At 42.4% G+C, this 12,487-nt stretch overlaps 1 protein-coding gene across 5 annotated transcripts in view; it reads right to left on the bottom strand.

Annotated features, from left to right (window-relative positions):
• LOC111547463 (cytochrome P450 20A1) overlaps positions 1–12,487 on the bottom strand; it is a 58,589-nt gene that overhangs the window by 40,649 nt on the left and 5,453 nt on the right. For 3 of the 5 annotated variants that reach the window (XM_031936506.1, XM_031936505.1, XM_031936504.1), the window contains exons 2-3: positions 10,793–10,842; positions 4,656–4,798 (exon numbers count right to left, since the gene is read on the bottom strand). Coding sequence is in view for 4 of the 5 variants with exons in the window: in XM_031936505.1 (XP_031792365.1) it covers positions 4,656–4,781 (126 nt within the window). In the remaining variant the exon portion in view is untranslated. Of the gene's footprint in view, positions 1–4,655; positions 4,799–9,768; positions 9,936–10,792; positions 10,843–12,487 lie in introns of all 5 variants that reach the window. The other 2 variants (XM_026454605.2, XM_031936503.1) reach the window with 1 other exon arrangement.

Below are 12,487 nucleotides of genomic sequence, written 5' to 3'. Positions count from 1 at the left end.
ACATGCCTGTAGTCCCAGCTACTCAGGAGGCTGAGGTGGGAGGATCCCATGGGCCCAGGAATTTGAGGTTACAGTGAGCTATGATCAGGTCATTGCACTCCAGTCTAGGCCACATAGCAAGACTCTGTCTTAAAAAATCAAAAAATTAAAACAAAATAAATAAAAGGAGACCTATCTAGCAATGTGGAATGATCAGAGACAGCATCCCTGGGGAAGTGACATTTAAACTAGGAGTTGAAAAATGAATACACATTAGCTAGGTGTGTGGACGACTGGAGGTGCATTCCAGGCAAAGTGAATAGCATAGACAGGCCCTGAGATAGGAGGGAACAGGGTACATCTGAAAACTTAAAAGAAAACAAGTGTGGCTAGACTATAAGCCAAATGAGAATGTGGGAAACCAGGCTGGAAAAGTAGCCAGGCTAAATCATTAAAAGTCCTGGAGACTACATTAAAAATTTGGAGTTTGTCCCAAGAACAAAGGGGTTTTCAAACTAGAGTCCACAGATACCAAAGGGTCTGTTCATGGAATCCAGTGCAGTCTATGAACTCGGATCAGGGGAAAAAACAATCTTTCTTTTTAATTAACCTCTGAATAAAACTTAGTATTTCCTTCAATTGTGAGTATAGGCTCTGACTTTTTAAACCAATACAAATCTCAAAATATGTTCCCATTATAAATGCTGGAAAAATCTCATAATAATAATTTTGGCCCTTGCATCACTACTTTAAAATCATGGAAGTTTCTGGAAGGATTATTAGATCTTGCTATAAATCTTGCTATTTAACACATTAACAAAGAGGCAAATATAATATCGTAAGCTTTTATAAAAAGTATTAATATTTTGTAACTATATTGGTTTCCTTTAGCTATGTTATTCTCAGAAGGAGTCAAGGGTTTCATCGGACTGCCAAGAGGTACCTGTCAACTGCAAAGCATGGGAAAACAGATGGGGAGGAAAGGGGAAAGAAAAATAAGCAATCCAGGTAAGATTATGTAAATCTAAACCAGGGTGACGGCAATGCTGATGGGAGAGAAGCAGATCAATTTGAAAGGCATTTAGAAGGTGAAATCGACATTAGAGATTCTTTTCAAATGTGATTTTCTTTTCTTTCTTTCTTTTTTTTTTTTTTTTGAGATGGAGTCTCACTCTGTTACCCAGCCTGGAGTGCAGTGGCGCAATCTTGGCTCACTGCAATCTCTGCCTCCCAGGTTCAAGTGATTCTCATGCCTCAACATCCTAAGTAACTGGGACTACAGATGCATGCCACCATGCCTGGCTAATTTTTTTGTATTTTTAGTAGAGATGGGCTTTCACCATGTTGGCCAGGCTGGTCTTGAACTCCTGCCCTCAAACAATCCACCTGCCTCAGCCTCTCAAAGTGCTAAGATTACAGGTGTGAGCCACTACACCCATATCAAATGTGATATTTTCAAAGAATAGTTATAAAAATGCTTACAATACAATAGTAAATAAAAAACACAAAGATTATCCATGCATATAATCTGATTACATTAAAATTCTACTGTGCACACAAAACACTGGAATGATAGGAAGTTTTTGTTTTGTTTTGTTTTGAGACGAGTCTAGCTCTGTCACCCAGACTGGAGTGCAGTGAGTGGCATGATCTTGGCTCACTGCAACCTCCGCCTCCTGGGTTCAAGTGATGCTCCTGCCTCAGCCTCCCGAGTAGCTAGGACTACAGGCATGTGCCACCACACAAAGGTAATTTTTGTATTTTTAGTAAAGAAAGGGTTTCACCATACTGGCCAGGCCAGCCTCGAACTCCTGACCTCAAGTTGAGGCAGAAATTTAAAAATAAATATGCATTCATTCACTCTAAAAAAAGTAACAGGCAAGGCAAGGGTTAAAAAGATAAGAACAACACCAGGTGCGGTGGCTCATGCCTGTAATCCCAGCACTTTGGGAGGCTGAGGCGGTGGATCACAAGGTCAGGAGTTCAAGACCAGCCTGGCCAAGATGATGAAACCTCGTCTCTGCTAACAATACAAAAAATGAGCTAGGCATGGAGGCGGGTGCCTGTATTCCCAGCTACTCGGGAGGCTGAGGCAGAGAACTGCTTGAACCCAGGAGGCGGAGGTTGCAGTGAGCCGAGATCACGCCACTACATTCCAGCCTGGGCATCAGAGTGAGACTCTGCCTGAAAAGAAAGAACAGGAAAAAGAAAAGGAAAAGGAAAGGAAGGGAGGGGAGGGGAGGGGTGGACGGGAAGGGACGGGAAGGGAAGGGAAGAGAAGAGAAGGGAAGGGAAAGGAAAAGGAAAGGGAAAGGGAAATGGAAAGGCAAAAGAAAAGAAAGGAAAAGAAAAGAAAAGCACAAGTTTTTCTCTGCCCAGCAAGCTCACTTCAAGGACAGTTATGAGGTAACACTGTCTGGAAAGCCAAGGCCAAAAGAAAAGGCTCCAGACACCACCACCCCCATTAGGAGAAGGTTAAAGGAAGAAAAAAAAGAGAAAGAGACCATTTTTTTTTACTGTTACTCCTTTCCCTGGCTTCTTAAGCATGATTATGTATTACAAATGTCTGTATTTAGCCAGTTCTTGTTTTTCTGTCAACGCAGCTACAAGGTCACCAGCTATGCAAGGCCACAAGTTATGTTATGCTATAGATTACGTGACCTGTCAACTGTTTGATTAACTGCTTTTGTTTTGCTTCTGTACCTCCGCTTATAAAAACTTCGCTCTGTCTTTGTTCAATGTTCAGTTTTTGGATGCGAATCTACTGAGCCGGTGCGTACCTTAAAATAAACAATCCTCCTGTTCTCCATATCAGTCTCTCTGGTCCTCAGTTCCCTGCAACATTTTTGGTGACCACGAAGGGACTCGAGATGGCAGGTTTACTGTCTCCTTTGCCTCTGGGGGCTGGAGCCCTGAGCCAGGGGAGACCTGTGACCCCAGGTGCTGCCGGGAGAACTTCAGCCCATAGGGGAGATCAGCTCTCCCCTGACCTGGCACCCCTACTCAGCAGCACAGCAGAACCTAAAGAGGGGCTACAGGACGATTTCAGAAACAGCACGCTTCAGGAACCACAGTAAGGCTTTGGGGACCAAGGCAGGACCCATGGGGACAAAAGAGGAGCCTGATCACCTCCTGGGGTGTGCCGAATAGTCTGACCCAGAGGGGCTCGGGGCGACAAAAGTGGCTCACACCTGAACCAACACAGGACTCGAGAGTGGCTCGCTAAGTCACTTACGAAAAGGAAACTGGAAGTGGCGAGAGTGGCTCGCCACCCCAACTAGGAAACTGGAGGTGACAAAGAGTGGCTCGCCACCCCAACTGGGAAACTGGGTGGCCACTCTCACCACCCCAACTACGAACACAGGAACTAGGAGTGGGGAAGTGTGTGAAAGTGTGTGAATGGAGGGGCCTAATTAGGCTCATCAGCTGCCAAGTGGGGAGTCACAGATCTCTTACTGTAGACTGTGTGCACCAAGAAAGTGTGGGGCCGACTAAGACTAGTGGTGATCTGCATACGGCTAATAGGAGCTGCCCTACAGCTCAGAGTTGTAGTGGGAATAAGGAACTCTCCAAAGCCAAGTGTTAGGCAGGAATCTAGACCCAACATGGTGGTATCACCTGGCATGGCAAGCCCTTTGTTAGGACTTCCCGCCAAAACTCTCAGCCCGCGAAAAAGCCTGCGCCCGCCAAAAAACCCCTGCTCTGCGCAAGCTCCTGGACACGTCATTCCTCAGAAATCAAAACCTAACTCAGGAAAACCGAAACCTACAAACCCCACCTACCTCTCCCTATAAAAGGCCCCCCAGATACCCGCCCCGAGCGCGACTTCCTCAGCCCTCCTCCTAGTGGACCGGTGAACCTTGCCCACAAGCCCAATAAAGGCTACCTCAGTTCTCATCTGCCTCGTGTCTTCTTGCTTGGCTCCCCATTACATTACACCAAGCAGCTCCTATCATGAAAACTCCTATCATGGAGCACTTTGGGAGGCAGAGGTGGGTAGATCACTTGAGGTCAGGAGTTCAAGACCAACCTGGCCAACATGGTGAAACCCTGCCTCTACTAAAAACACAAAAATTAGTCAGGCATGGTGGTGTACACCTGTAATCCCAGCTACTAGGGAAGCTGAGGCACGAGAATTGCTTGAACCTGGGAGGCGGAGGTTGCAGTGAGCCAAGATCACACCACTGCACTCCAGCCTGGGTGACAGAGCGAGACTCCATCTCAACAACAACAAAATACATACATATACACGTGTGTATATATACGTATATATTTTGTGTATACACACGGGTGTATACATATACACGTGTGTGTATATATACGTGTATATGCGCGCGTGTATATATACGTGTATAAGTGCGTGTGTATATGTATGTGTACATGCGTGTGTATATATACGTGGATACGCATGTGTATATATACGTATATACACATACAGAAAACTTCAGGTGCTCTCTACTCTCATCATTTCCAACTTATACAGTGAGTCTGGATGTTAAGATTTTTGTTTTGTGTGTTGTGTGTTTTGTTATTGTTGTTTTTAATTTCAGGAGAATAAAATTAGCTTAGAGAGACAGGAAAGAAAAGAGTAGCAAAGACAGTACATATCAATACTCAAAAAAAAAATACTATTATTTATGTGGTAGAACACTAGACCAAATTACTTATCACCTTACCTTTAGGAGGAAGGCAAAATTACTCTTCAGAGAATTAGTCACACCATTTTCACACAATTTTTTCCTCATGTGGTTTTCACTCACATTGCCACCACCAGATTGATACCTTAATAATGACTTCAGCATGGTTTCAAAAGGGTCCGCTGAAACAGACAAATTAAATATTTCTGAATCAAAATAATCGCTCAAAAAGATACCCTGTAAGAGAACAAGAGATCAGGGAGGTAAAGAATTATAGCTGAAAGCATGGCAACTGTTTTTCGTAATTCCCTTATTTTTATTTTTTATTATTATTATTTTTTTAGACAGAATTTCACTCTTCTTGCCTAGGCTGGAGTGCAATGTCGTGATCTCGGCTCACTGCAACCTCTGCCTCCCAGGTTCAAGCAATTCTCCTGCCTCAGGCTCCCAAGTAGCTAGGATTATAGGCGTGTGCCAACACTCCTGGCTAATTTTGTACTTTTAGTAGAGATGGGGTTTCAACACGTTAGTCAGGCTGGTCTCGAACTTCTGACCTCAAGTGATCCGCCTGCCTCAGCCTCCCAAAGTGCTGGGATTACAGGAATGAGCTGCTGTGCCTGGCAGACTGTTTTTAAAATACGAACAATTTAAGAGTCGGTGAAAATTGGCAAGAACACAATATCCTGACTGGGAATTCCACTGTTAAGTCATTAATACTGACATAAATTTTCTACCTACATAATTATAATGTCTTCAAATTTTTTTTAAAAAAGCACATTCCCCTGATTTTAAAGCAAAATGGCTACTAAGTTTGTGGTTTGTGGTTATCAAGTATTACAGTAAAATTATTTAGCTGAATTCAAAAATTTATTTTCTCCAATTCTTGTTTCTTTAATGACTTGTTTTCACACGCATACAAAGATACACTGTCATTGTAAAAACAATTCAAACAATACAGAAAAGACAGCAAAATGCATCAGAGATGCTGTTAATATTTTAGACATTTTTCACAGCTGTTAACATTTCTTAACAGAGAGACAGAAAAATCTGTCAGATTTCACAAAGAACTACATTCCCCTCTTTCAGAGCACTTCTCTCAGTTCATTAGTGTGGTAATTTGGATGTTTACATATTTCCCTCACTCTCCAACGTTAGCCTAGAAACTCCATAGGAGCAGAGACCATTCTGGTTTTCCTCATTATATTCCCCAACAGAGCCATCTTTTCTTATTGTATAAAGCCTAGTAATTAAAAGCACAATCTTTTTTTTCTTCCTCAGAGATCCTTGTTCTACAAAAGCACAATCTTGAACCAGACTGCCTGACTTCAAGTCCTAGCTCCATCACTAATTAGCTGTGACCTTAGGCAAGTAACTTAACCTCTCTGTGCCTCAGGTTTCTCTTCTGCAAAAAAGGGATAACCGTAATATCTTCTTCATGAAGTTGTTCTGAAGAATTAAATGAGTTAATATTTGTAAAGGGCTTGGAATAGTGCTGAGATATTATAATTGCTATATAAGTATCTGACAAAACCAGTCTACATCATCATATTCAGGCCTGAAAGTATTCATTTATTCAGCCATTGATATTTAGGTTGCTTCAAATTTTTTTTATAAACAATATAAATATTTTCTCATATCTGTGATTATCAATTTATGTATCAACTTCTTAAGGTATTATTGTTAGGTCAATGGTTACTGTCAACTTTTTCTTCAGAGAGCTGTATAGCACATGTACACCACGTGACTCCCCATTCCCTCATCGACAATGCATTCTGCCAGTATTCTTCATCTCTTCTAGGGAGATAAGTAAAATTTCTCTCTTTTTTTTTTTTTTTTTTTTTGAGACGGAGTCTCGCTCTGTCGCCCAGGCTGGAGCGCAGTGGCGCGATCTCCACTCGCTGCAAGCTCCACCTCCCAGGTTCACGCCATTCTCCTGCCTCAGCCTCCCCAGTAGCTGGGACTACAGGTGCCCGCCAACACGCTCGGCTAATTTTTTTGTATTTTCAGTAGAGACGGGGTTTCACCGTTGTCTCGATCTCCTGACCTCATGATCCACCCGCCTCGGCCTCCCAAAGTGCTGGGATTACAGGCTTGAGCCACTGCGCCCGGCCAATTTCTCATTTTTATTTTTTGTACCCAACTGAATATTAGTGAGGCTGAAATCTTTAAATATGTTTACTCCTTTCTTAATAACCTTGTTTTTCCCCATTTTTCTAAAAGGGCATTTTCTGTTTTGAGATGGAGTCTCCATCTGTCATCCAGGTTGGAGAGCAATGGCATGATCTTGGCTCACTGCAACCTCCACCTCACAGGTTCAAGCGATTTTCCTGCCTCAGCCTCTCGAGTAGCTGGGATTACAGGTATCTGCCACCATGCTCAGCTAATTTTTGTATTTTTGGTAGAGATGGGGTTTCACCATGTTGGCCAGGCTGGTCTCAAACTCCTGACCTCAGATGATCTGCCCACCTTAGTCTCCCAAAGTGCTGGGATTACAGGCGTAAGCTACCACGCCTGGCCTATTTTTTCTTATTAGTTTTCAAGTACTATATATATTTAACATATTGGTGGTAAATTACTTTTCCATTTCTCTTTTAAACTGTCATGGTGCCTTTTTATTTAACAAAAATATGGTAATCAATTACTACACATCAGGTGTAGCAATGTGTGGCCAACATTTTACTATCTCTCTTTCTTCCTTTCTCAAGGTGATTTTGACTTTGTTTTTTAAGTTACAGACAGTCTCAATGTGTCTCCCAGACTGGTCTTCAACTCTTGGGTTCAAGCGATCTTCCCACCTCAGTTTCCTGAGTAGCTGGGACTACAGGTATGTGCTACCACATCCATTCAAGGTATTTGTTATTGTACTAAAAATTTTTCACTTTTATGTGGACAGATTTATCTAACTTGTGTCTTACAGCTCCTAGATCTTGTACCATTGTAAGAAGAGGTTTATCTACATTATGTCCAACCAAAGAGAAAAAATTTAATATTTAACCATGTTTTCTTGTATTACCTTTATAACCTGATATTTTAATCATCTAGAATTTATTTTGATATAAGAAATAAGGCAGAGGCCAGGTGAAGTGGCTCACACCTATAATCCCAGCATTTTGGAGGGCAGAGGTGGGAGAATCACTTGAGTTTAGGAGTTGGAGGCCAGCCTGGGCAATGTAGCGAGACCTCATCTCCACTAAAAAGTAAATAAATTAGTCAGGCATGGTGTTGCATGCCTCTAGTCCCACCTACTCAGGAGGCTGAGGTGGGAGGATTGCTTGAGCCCAGGAGTTGTAGGTTATACAGTGAGCTATGATAGCACTGCTGTGCTCTAGCCTAGGCAAAGGGCGGGGGGCGAGGAATAGAATAAGGCAGGGATTGAGATTTATTTTTTACAAATAGCTAACCCATATTCCCCAAACCATTTATTACTTTTCCCTTTTGTCATAAAATACTATCTTTATCATATATATTTGGTTTGTCTTCTGAACTCTCCACTCTTTTACATCTGTTTGCCTAGCCTGACCACAGCATGAGAGTCTTTTTTTTGAGATGGAGTCTCTCTCTGTCACCCAGGCTGGAGTGCAGTGGTGTGATCTCAGCTCACTGCAACCTCTGCCTCCCGGGTTCAAGAGATTATCCTGCTTCAGTCTCCCAAGTAGCTGGGATTACAGGCGCACATTACCAGGCCTGTCTAATTTTTGTATTTTTAGTAGAGACAGGGTTTCACCATGTTGGCTAGGCTGGTCTCGAAATCCTGACCTCAGGTGATCTGTCTGCCTTGGCCTCCCAAAGTGCTGGGACTACAGGCAGGAGCCATCACGCCCGGCCAGGAGATTCTTTTTTTTTAAGAGACAGGTTCTTGCCCTGTCCCCTGGCTGCCTGGCTGAAGTAAAGTGGCGCAACCTTGGCTCATGAAGCCTCAATCTCTTGAACTCAAGCAATCCTCCCACCTCAGCCTTCCAAGTAGCAGGTCTACAGACAGATGTATCACATCTGGCTAATTTTTGTATTTTTTGTAGAGATGGGGTCTCACTATGTTGCCCAGACTAGTCTTGAACTCCTGGGCTCAAGTGATCATCCCACCTTGGCCTCCTAAAGCATTGGGATTACAGGTATGAGCCACTGCGCCTGGCCAGTACAAGATTCTTCAAATTAATCTAGCTTTATAATACTCTATACTAACTGATGGTACAAGTATTTCCCTCATTAATATTCTTTTTTTTGGAAGATAGAGTCTTACTCTGTTGCCCAGGCTGGAGTGCAGTGGCACAATCTCAGCTCACTGCAACCTCCACCTCCCAGGTTCAAGCAATTATCTTGCCTTAGCCTCACGAGTAGCTGGGACTACAGGCACACACCACCATGCTTGACTAATTTTGTATTTTTAGTAGAGACAAGGTTTTACCATGTTGGCCAGGATAGTCTCAATCTCCTGACCTCATGATCCACCTGCCTCGGCCTCCCAAAGTGCTGAGACTACAGGCATGAGCCACCATGCCCATCCCATTAACACTCTTTTTAGGATTGTTTCCTGGCTGCTTATGTACATTTACTCTTCCAGATACACCTTGGAACTATTTTTTCAGGGTCCCAAAAAAATCCTGTTGGAATTTACACTGAGACTTTATCATATATGCTTATAAATTAAGGAAAAATACAATTACTTAAAAAACTATCTTAAATGAGTTAATAGGACTTCAGCACAGTGCCTAGCACATAGTACAAAGCATTCAATAAATGTTGGCTATTCCTATCTAAGAACAATGTATATATACAGTTCTTTATTTATAAACATTCATTCTTTTTTTATTTTTTTTTGAGACACAGTCTCACGCTGTCACCCAGGCTGGAGTAGTGGCACAATCTTGGCTCACTGCAGCCTCCGCCTCCCAGGTTCAAGAGATTCTCATGCCTCAGCCTCCCAAGTAGCTGGGATTACAGGCGTGTGCCACCACACCCGATTAGTGTTTGTATTTTTAGTAGAGAAGGGGTTTCACCATGTTGGCCAGGCTGGTCTCGAACTCCTGGCCTCAAGTGATCCACCCGCCTTGGCCTCCCAAAGTGTTGGGATTACAGGCATAAGCCACTGTGCCTGGGCTAAACATTCATTCTTAAAAGGTAAGGATCAGGTAATTAGAAAGAAAATTAAACTTACATGTCTTATTGGGATTGATATGCTGCTTCAGTACATCAACAGTGCCCAAACTAACCACAAGGCGCCTGCCAAACCAGAAGGAGACCACAGGCCCATATCTCTCATGCAAATTAACCAGGAACTCGTGCAAACTTCCACTATTCACAATATCTGGAAGATTACCATCTCTGGCAAAAGAGCAACATTTGACAAAATCATCAATTTAACTTGGAAAAATCAGAAAAACAACAGTTGACTCTGAATTAACTGTGTCAATAAATGAGAACAAAGGTTCATGAAATTCAAATTAGTCCAAAATCCAAAACTCAATTATATTTGCCTTCTTGCTATATTTCTATAGTTATATTTAGATATGGATTTGTCTGATATTTTAAGAATTCTTAACACTTCAAACCAAATAAGAAAGCTCCATAGGAACATCTGACTTACATACTGGAAACTATCCCACTTTCCCAGCACCTAATTCTGAGATGACAACGGACATCATCAGCTGGTGAAAATCATCAGATCAGCTATGGCAACCCTTTCCTTCTTTCCTTCTATCTTAATCTTCTTTTCAGCTTTCTCTGGCAAGGGGAAGTGAAAGCAATGAAATGTTTTGATTTACACGACTCTCCTTTCTGTTAACAAAGTTTAAGTTACATGCCAAGGTAAATGTAGGGCAATCAAAGGAACTGAATTGAATAAGATGAGTAATCTAAAAATATGGTTTATCATTTTGGTTTATCTTCTGAACCACCTACTCTATTCCATCTGTCTGCCTAGTCCTACCACAAAATAACCTTAGTTTATTTATTTATTTATTTATTTTTTAGAAACATAGTCTGGCTCTGTCACCTAGGCTAGAGTGCAGTGGCACAATCATAGCTCACTGCAGCATTAAACTCCTGGCCTCAAGCGATCTTCCGCCTCAACCTCCTCAGTAGCTGGCAAGAGCTACCATGATTGGCTAAAAATATGGTTTAGTCTTGGTATCAATAATGAAGAATTAACTCTACTGAATTCCAAGAAAATAATTACTCACTTTTCTTCAGTTGGAGTAATCCCCGGAATTCCTGAAGCTTGTCTGAAAGCCTTAAAAAAAAAAAAAAAGTTTATAATAATGAATTATCATATAACCCATAAGTAAGATGTGTTTCACCAAGACATCTGCAGGACCTTAAATAATGGCTTTCCAATTAAGTTGAATCTAAGAAATCATTTCCATATAAAAATACAAAAAAAGGGATTCTTTGCATGGAAAAGAATGATTTCCATGTCCTTTGCAGAGATATAGATGGAGATGGAGGCCATTTTCTTTAGCAAACTAATACAGGTACAGAAAACCAAATACTACATGTTCTCACTTACAAGTGGGAGCTAAATGATGAGAACACATGGACACATAGAGGGGAACAATACATGCTGGGGCCTTTCAGAAGGTGAGAGGATCAGGAAAAACAGCTAATGGGTACCAGGCTTAATAATTACCTGGGTGATGAAATAATCTATACAACAAACCCCTATGATACAAGTCTACCTATGTAACAAACCTGCCCTTGTACCCCTGAACTTAAAACGAATTTTTTTTTTTTTTTAAGAATGATTTCGGCTGGGCGCGGTGGCTCAGGCCTGTAATTTCAGCACTTTGGAAGCTGAAGAGGGCAGATCACGAAGTCAGGAGATCAAGACCATCCTGGCTAACAGTGAAACCCCTTCTCTACTAAGAATATAAAAAACTGGCTGGGCGTGGTGGCACACACCGGTAGTCCCAGCTACTCGGGAGGCTGAGGCAGGAGAATTGTTTGAACCCAGGAGGCAGAGGTTGCAGTGAGCCGAGATCGTGCCACTGCACTACAGCCTGGGTGACAGAGCAAGACTCCATCTCAAAAAAAAAAAAAAAAAAAAAAGGCCAGGCGCGGTGGCTCACGCCTGCAGTCCCAGCACTTTGGGAGGCCAAGGTGGACAGATCACGAGGTCAGGAGATCGAGACCATCCTGGCTAACACGGTGAAACCCCATCTCTACTAAAAATACAAAAAATTAGCCAGGCATGGTAGTGGGCGCCTGTAGTCCCGGCTACTTGGGAGGCTGAGGCAGGAGAATGGCGTGAACCCGGGAGGTGGAGCTTACAGTGAGCTGAGATCACGCCACTGAACTCCAGCCTGGGCGACAGAGCAAAAAACTGTCTCAAAAAAAAAAAAAAAAAAAAAAGAATGATTTCATTCAGGGTATTATTCTTCCTCTGTGTCAATTAAACTAAGGTGTTTAAAGAATTTAATACACACTCTACATCAAGTAACACATATCCAGTACATTTTTCTTTCTTTGTTCTGAGTTTATATATGGTCCCAGCTGGTTTGGCTTTAAAAAAAAAAAAAAATCAAGGTCCATTCTAAGAGTTTCATTATGATGATGCAAGAAACAGAAGAAAATTGCTGTGCTTGGCAGGGCGCAGCACCTCCTGCCTGTAATCCCAGCACTTTCAGAGGCTGAGATGGATGATCACTTGAGGTCAGGAGTTCAAGACCAGCCTGACAAACATGGCAACCCCGTCTGAACTAAAAATACAAAAATTAGCTGGGCATGGTGGCACACTCCTGTAGTCCCAGCTACTCAGGAGGCTGAGGCATGAGAATCGCTTGAACCTGGGAGGTGGAGGTTGCAGTGAGCTGTGATTGCACCACTGCATTTCAGCCTGGGTGACAGAGTGAGACTCTGTCTCAAAAAAAAAAAAAAAA

Source organism: Piliocolobus tephrosceles, chromosome 11 (genome assembly GCF_002776525.5).
Source record: "Piliocolobus tephrosceles isolate RC106 chromosome 11, ASM277652v3, whole genome shotgun sequence".
Taxonomy (NCBI): Eukaryota; Metazoa; Chordata; class Mammalia; order Primates; family Cercopithecidae; genus Piliocolobus; species Piliocolobus tephrosceles.
Note: the sequence above shows the minus strand (reverse complement) of the source record. Positions and strands in the feature narration are given on the sequence as shown.